Source organism: Pteronotus mesoamericanus, unplaced genomic scaffold, assembly GCF_021234165.1.
Source record: "Pteronotus mesoamericanus isolate MK-2021 breed Mesoamerican mustached bat unplaced genomic scaffold, CSHL_Meso_final contig_84, whole genome shotgun sequence".
NCBI classification, from domain to species: Eukaryota; Metazoa; Chordata; class Mammalia; order Chiroptera; family Mormoopidae; genus Pteronotus; species Pteronotus mesoamericanus.
This window is the reverse complement of record NW_026555267.1, coordinates 6,970,736-6,978,352: the sequence shown is the minus strand read 5'-3', so window position 1 is coordinate 6,978,352 and position 7,617 is coordinate 6,970,736. Positions and strand designations below refer to the sequence as shown.

Below are 7,617 nucleotides of genomic sequence, written 5' to 3'. Positions count from 1 at the left end.
TGGATTGGAAAGTTCAAATAGAAATACAAATTCTTTATAGGTCAAACTCCGAGGGATAAATAAAGAATTCTCCCTTCCTCTTCTGCAAATTTACTGGAGATAACTAATGTTCACAGCCTCGTGCGTCCTTCCACAAGTTTCTGTCCTCATACAAACACAAACACATATACTGTAAAGTGTTTTCTTTTTTCTTTTAGCATGTTAGGGTTCTGCTAAAGGCGTTTCTCTGAAACCCCATTTTTCATTTAACTATGCCATGGGTATTCATTCATCTAGGTAAATACATTCGGAGCTAACTCGTTTATTTTATTAGCTGCATAGGAATTTTCCAGCCATTTCCCATTAGCCAAATTTATTTTTTTGCCACCACAAACAATGCTGCAATGGTGATCCCTGTTCAAATATTCCCATGAAACTGTGCTTTAATTTTTATGGAGATACTTTACCCTAAGTATGTTTATATGGCCAAAAGAGAGTTAACTTCCCCCAAATTTTTAAGCTTCCTTCTCGGAATTTGCTCCGGACACTCTTAACTTTCCAAGCTCGAAGGAGGAGCTAGGCAGCGACTCCACCCGGGGAGAAAACACTAGTTGCCGGCAGTATCCCTATTAAAACGATGCAGGTGGCGCTCCAAGGCCCTAGGCTTTCGTGGGTAGAAAAGGGAGAGCTAAACGGCAGGAGACGGAGGACCGCGGCTAGAGCTCCGGGGTGACCCTGAGCAGGTGACTGCCCCTCCCCCAGCCTCGGTTCCTTCTGCGTCATCTGTCACTCCAACCAAGATGAAGCGCAGCTGGGGCTAGTGCTGGTGACCTTCTGGTTGGCTCTCCCAGGACGTGGGCTGCGCCTTCCACCTCCCTCCTCGCCATCTTTCCACCGCGCGGCCCCACCTATAAGGCGTTAGCTTAGCGAGGCCAGAAAGGGTCAAGCAACCACTAGAATTAATCCCTCCCCACGATCGGTTATTTATTGCATCTGCCCGGTTTTGGCTCGCTCTCCGCCTGGTCGGATCGGCTCTCGAGTGCTCCTGTCTGAACCTGGCAAGTAGCCGAGAAGCGCGCTAGTTCGGCCGATCCCTTGCTTCTGCCTGGCTCTGGTCTCCGGTCACGGTTGTAGGGTAAGCCCTGAGATCCTCCGCTCGGCTAGCAACTTACGCCTCCTTTGCCTGCCGCTGGCGCTTCCGGTTCCGGTCGCCACTCAAAGAGCTGGGTGAGAGGCCCGACCATGGCGGGGAGTCGGCTGGAAACCGTGGGTAGCATTTTCTCGCGGTGCGTGCTTGGAGCCGGGTTGGGCTGAAGGTGCTCCCCCAGGCGGGGGGCTCTTAGCTTGGGTGGGTGTGAGCAGGGCGAGGCCTTCTCTAGGGTGCGGTGTCTGAGCCTGGGAGGCCCATCTGTGCTCTGTCCTGCTTCTAAGTAGTTGTGCCTGACGATGTGGCTTCTTGGACTTATCTTTTCACGCTCAAGATTGCACCTCTCCCTTCCCCGAATGGAGGTCTAGAAAGAGGAAGGGAAAAAGAGGCTGATGGTCCCCGCTGGACCTTTGCATTTGACGTGACGGGCATAGGGCGAGGGGATGGGACGCACAATGGAGATAGGACTTAACACTCCGAGCTGGGTTAGGTTGCTTTGGAATATGGAAATAGCTCACCTGTAGTCTGGGGGCACCCCTGCAAGGCCCTCCTTCCGGTTCGGTGTTGCGGACTCCGTGATCCTGCTGGTGTCCCAGACTAAGGTTAGACTGATTCAGGGGCTTAAGACAGGCTGTTGTGACCGACTGACTTTCGTTCTTTTCCTTCCTTAAGGACGCGGGATCTCATGCGGGCTGGGGTATTGAAGGAGAAGCCCCTCTGGTTTGACATATATAAGGCCTTTCCGCCGTTGAGGGAGCCGGTCTTCCGAAGGCCCCGCTTGCGTTATGGCAAAGCCAAATCTCCTATCCAGGACATCTTCTACCACGAGGATCTGATTCGAGCGTGAGTGCGGTAGGATGCAGCAGAACTGCGGAGGGAAGGGTTTAGCTAGCAGTCTGATAACTTAAATAGGAATGGAGTCAGGGCTTTCCCTATGGAAAAGGGCTTGTATATTTAGCAAAATTAGGGAATCAGTGCCCTCCCGCATATGAGGGAAAGAGAAGTTATGAGAAGTAAAACGTGGAGCCCAGCAATTATAGCTACCTGTTTCTGCACATCTGTTCTGCGGCAGGCACGACGCTAAGTACTTAAGCGACATTATCTCATTTAGGTCTTGCCTTGCCTTGCAAGGTAGGCACCTTTTCTCCATGTTAGTCATGGGGCCTCTGAGGCTTGAGGAGGTCAACAAACTGGGAGTCACTGACAAAGCCCTTTCCCCCAAATACTTGTCAGTTTTAATACCTAGAATTTGTATGGTTTCTTTTAAATGTTAAGATTAGAGATTGTACCAGTTAATTGAAGTTAATACATATTCCTTATCCTGACCCCTATTCCTGGAAACAGGATTTATAGAGTTGTTATATTTTCTACTGAGGTCCAGGCACGTTTCTTTTGAGGATTTCCCCCACCCCCTCACCCCCCTACCCTCCTTTGAGGTAGGAAAACTGGTACGTTTCTGTTCTAGGAAATTTTCAGGGTAGGGCACAAGATCTTTGGGGCATTAAATACTTTTTCAACACTTTCCTGCTCAGGTCCATTGGATGCGCATAGTCAGCTTACTTTCCAGGTTCATTTATACATTAAAATCATTTGTACTTCTGCTGTGTGAATGGCGGTTGGTGATAGATAGCCCATTGGACAACGTGGAATATTTTATAGCTCTCTTTTATTACTGTCAATGCCAAAATAATAACACCCGTTATTTAAGTAGGTTTTTGAACATTTATCTTTGTGGCTTTTGGGGGGAGGTTGTGTTTTATATTTTTAAGAACTTAAAACAACAAAATATATTCCAGATGTATCAAAACTAAATGTTAAAAAGTGAAATCATAAATGTACTGGAAGAAAACATGGGAGAACTTTAAAAATAGTCTGAGCGATAGAGGCCTTTCTAAGAGTGACATAAAGTCCAGAACTATAAAGGAAAATATTAAAATTTTCTGCACAAAAAAAGTACCGTCAGCAAAATCAAAGCTCAGCCAGCATACTGGGGAAAAAAAATTTACAGCATGTATGATGAAAGGCTAAATTCCTATTTTTACTGCTATCAAGTTTGCTTATAAGTGAGTAAGAAAAAGACCACCAAATGGAAAAATTGGCAAATGGGCAGGTCACAGGAAAGGAAATTCAGTTTGCTTTTAAACATGATAAGACGCTCAATCTGTCTCATAAAAAAAGCCAAGATTACCATGAGTTATAATTTTTCACCTATCAAATTGACAAAGACCATAAAGTTGGAAGGGGTAATTTGGTCGGGGCATGGGGAAGAAGGCACTGTCATACGTTGCTGGTGTGAGTGTAAATTGGCACAATGCTTTGGAAAGCATTTTGGCAATTGAGAAGGCCAAATTACAAGTGCCCATACCTTGACCCAATAATACCGTTTTTATGAATTTATTGCACAGACTTATTTGCACAGTGCACTAAGAAATAGAGGTAAAGATAATCATTGTAGTACTGTTTAGAGTAGCAAAGGGCTGGAAACAACCTGCATGCACTGATTTGAAATGATCTCTAAGAAATATCACGTAAAAAAAGGCAAGATGTAGAATAGTGCTCACTCTCCTTGAGGGTAAACAATGTGGCTGGAGATGGAATGATAGATACCTATATGCTTGTATGTTAATAGAATATTCCTGAATGGATATATAAGAAACTGGTTAGTATTACTTCCTAGAAGGGAACTGGGGAATTTGGGTGTAGAGGTGAGGAGCAGTGTTACTTTTCACTTGGATACCTTTGTGTAGCATTTGGCAAGTTTACCATGTGCATGCATTACTTATTTAGAAACAAAAACCAAAAACTGTTAGGCTCAGGCTCTGTAGGCCATGTTATACCTAACTCCTGAGGGCCTAACAGTTAATTCTTGGTCTGTTCTTGGCCATAATCTATAACTGGAGATTTATTTTGTGTTTTTATTTCCCAGGAAATTTTATTCAGCCTACGGATCTGGTCAAAAAGCTTTTGATCTGTTCAACCCAAACTTCAAGTCTACCTGTCAACGGTAAGCCATTTTATAAACTCTAGGTGACTTTGTTTTTTATTTTTAAAAATGTACTTATCAGTTTGAGGAGTTTTGTTGAATTGCACTAGAGGACAGCAGTGTTCTTATGGGAAGATCTGTTAAGGGCACGCTTTACACTGTGTAACAGCAGGTCTTGACAGCTCTCAATTACACACCTAAGATGTGACTGCTTGTTGGAATTCCAGGTTTGTGGAGAAGTACATTGAGCTACAGAAACTTGGAGAAACAGACGAAGAGAAATTATTTGTGGAAACAGGGAAGGCTTTATTGGCGGAAGGTGTCATTTTAAGACGAGTAGGAGAAGCAAGGGCTGTGAGTATTATCAAAATTGTTGTTAGGATTAGCTGTCTATTTGTCAGGTTACACTTGATGTTAGACAACAGGCTGAGAAGCAATATTTGTCAGAGGTTAAAGGAGGCTTGGTTTTCTTTCCTCAACCTTGGCTCATGTCCCTAAACTGCAGGCCAAATACTCTTAGATGTTGTATACTGGAATTTTGTGGTTGTGACTGAGCCTTGGAACAAGTGAGTTGTTATTAGGGGGTTTGAAATTGTGCCTCTATGGAGATTTTTATCATGTTGGTTGTTTGTTAGAATAGAATTTGATGAAAAATATTAACGTTAATTTTTTAAAAAGATTTAATTTTTAGAGAGGGGAAGGGAGGGAGTCAGGGAGAGAAACAGCAATGTGTGGTTGCCTCTTGAGCGCCCCCTCCTGGGGACCTGGGCCTGCAACCCAGGCACATGCCCTGACTGGGAATCAAACCGACGACCCTTTGGTTCACTGGCCACCACTCAGTCCACTGAGCCACTCCAGCCAGGGCTAATGTTAAGTTTTTGACTCAGTGAGAGAAGGTGCCTAAGTTATGTAGCTTCAGCCAGCTACTTGAGTGAAATGATAACATCTGTGTGACATACTTATGTCTGATCTTCTAAGCAACAGGACGGTAGTCATGTTTCCTGGAAATCTGAACCCACGAGTGTCAAACCCCAAACTGAGTTGGAAAAAAAGCAGCCCCTGGAAGAAGTCTCACAGGACCAGCATTTGGAGGCACCTGAAGAGCCGTCGAAAGGTCTCTCACCTCCCTGAAGAACTTGTATACCATGTATACTGACTTCCGAACGGTATTCACCAGATGGATGTTGAACAGTTTTTAACAGTGGAGCTACGTAAATGTTTCTGGATCTCCAAGGCATTATGTTTGCCTTTTAGTTCTTGTTTCTAGGTTGTCATATAGCTCAGTGTCATGGTTTGAAAGAAGCAGTTGTGTGAACTTTTATGTTAGGATAGTGTTAAATAAAGAATTCCCTAGCGGCTTAAAGTAAATTTACTTTTAAATGGTAAATAGCACAAGGAAACCTTTATAAATGTTGCTTGAATGGGACTCATTTTGAGTAGGTTGTGGGCTGGCTACATTTGATTCTCGGGCATGTTTCTCTTCTCTGGATCTATCAGACTTTTACTTACACATATAAAGTGGTCTTTGGTCAGTGGTTTCTGTGTGTAGATAATCTGTGTCCTTTTTGCTATAGAAATACTGACCTTCAACTTGAGAGGCCAAGCTGACTTGTGCTTTGCGGTAAGAGCGAGGACCTATCATTGAAAATAGCCAAAGGCCAAAACTATAACTTTAATCTCATGGATTGACTGTGCGAGAGACGATTAACATGGGCTTGCCCATAGTACAGGCTTTGCTGAGTAGGTGAAAGATTGCACCCATCTCCAGCCTGGGTCCAGATGGCATCTCTTGGATTGCCGATAGAGGGCAGCCAATTTAGATGATGGTCCGCACTGGCACCCCCCTGCCTCCCGGGTGTCGAGGTGTGCTCGCAAATCCTCATCGATGATGTCCTGCTTTTAAATAAATGAGATCCCCCTCTGAGATGGTCACCTTTGTGTTTGTGATCAAGCTGGGGGTTTTCAGCTACTAGTAATAGCTGCTTCAGAAATTCCTTAGTTTAAACCTCGTGTAGCTTTCCTACCCCGTGTTGTTTGTGTACAGTTGATTCAGTCTCCTGGTGGACTGAGGGTGGGGCGTGCATCTCACAGCCTGTACACATCCTGGCACATGGGTGCTCAGATAATGGAAGGCGAATGGGTAGATGAGGCAAAAGCAATTCTCAGCTGTGTTGCTCCTCCACTCCCCCCGCCCCGCCGCACGCCCTTACCTTTATCATTCTTTGCAGTTCCTCTCGTCTGGGGAATGCTTTGCTTTTAGATGGGGAGTACATTTCACCCGTTCACCAGCATCAGGCAGCCATTGGGTTCCCTGAACTGGGCCAGGCCTTGGAGGAGGCCAGGTGGAGGGGGCGGTTCCATTCTCAGAAGAACAGTCGCGGGTCACTCATAACTTCTCTAAACTTTCTGGGGTGTAAAGGGCAGTTTCTGTCCCCTAGTGACAAAGACATGTTTAAAAGGCTATTTGTTGCATAATTCTTAAATTACACATGCACATGGTTCAAAATTTAAAGATGAGAAGCCACCCTCCCGTCCACCCCTGCTCTCCAGCCAGCCACTGGTTCTCCGCCAAGGCCACTGCTGTCACCATTTCCTTTCCAGAAATATTTTGGGACACTGCGTACTGTTATGTACCTTGTTTTTCCACTTAATATGTCTCAGAGATCCTGAGCGTGGATGCCTAGTGATTTAATCAATGCCCAGTTGACAAACGTGCTTCTGTGTTTTCTTGTGCTACAAACAGGCTGGTGTAGCTACGGGGTGCATTTTTAGTAGTGGTATTGCTGGGTCAAGGAATAGGTCATCTTTGGTTACTGTCCTCCATGAAAACTGCTAACTTATCCGCCCACTAGCAGCGTAGGAGAGAATGCGTTTCCCCACACCCTCACCAGTGCATTCTCATCTTGTTAAGTCAGCCCGGGGCCTCAGGAGGAAGACCTAAGCCTGGTAGAAGTGGGGAGACTTTCCCTTAGAGGAGACCTTCTTTAGGTTGAATCTTGGTGATCGGAGCCTAGTGAAAGGTGTGAATTCAGAACTCTCCCGGCTGTCGGTGTGGGCAGAAGCCATCAGGTCCCGGACCCTGTTGTTTGGAGGTAATGGAAGTGGAACCTCATCCTTGCCTTTAAGGAGCTTAAAATCTAATTGGGAAGACCAGAGGGACTTCCAAAATAATAAGACGAACAGGCATCCTTGTCAATTATGATATAAAAGTATCGTAGAGAGTCCGGGAGAGAGACCGGCCTTGGGCTAGTTCAGGAACACTGCGCGGAGAGCCTTGAAGGGCGGGTGCGACTTGGGGACTTGAAGTGCACATGCTGCTGCTGGTGCCAGGAGGACCCCCTCACCCCTCGCCACCACTGTCCTTGGAAACCTTACCTTCACTCCCCTTTTCAAATGGCACCTGCTTAGTTCTTTCGCCTAATGCTCAAATCAAGCCTCAAGGCTCGTAATGGAGCCCCTTCCAGACTGCACGCCCTTCACTGCACTTGGCACAGCAGGCCTGTTGTTT

At 45.6% G+C, this 7,617-nt stretch overlaps 1 protein-coding gene across 4 annotated transcripts; it reads left to right on the top strand.

Moving 5' to 3' along the window:
- Nucleotides 1-856: 856 nt before the first annotated feature.
- MRPS23 (mitochondrial ribosomal protein S23) lies at nt 857-7,130 on the top strand. Of its 4 annotated transcripts, none has more exons than XM_054585461.1 (5): nt 857-1,114; nt 1,799-1,969; nt 4,053-4,130; nt 4,337-4,463; nt 5,088-7,130. In XM_054585461.1, exons 2-5 carry the CDS (start codon nt 1,812-1,814, stop codon nt 5,238-5,240), a joined length of 516 nt encoding a protein of 171 aa, XP_054441436.1. In that variant the 5' UTR covers nt 857-1,114; nt 1,799-1,811; the 3' UTR covers nt 5,241-7,130. The 4 variants fall into 4 exon arrangements, with proteins under 4 accessions (XP_054441436.1, XP_054441434.1, XP_054441433.1 ...); XM_054585459.1 differs by lacking the exon at nt 857-1,114 and adding an exon at nt 1,167-1,265 and having other exon boundaries at nt 5,094-7,130; XM_054585458.1 differs by lacking the exon at nt 857-1,114 and adding an exon at nt 1,167-1,265.
- Nucleotides 7,131-7,617: the final 487 nt, after the last annotated feature.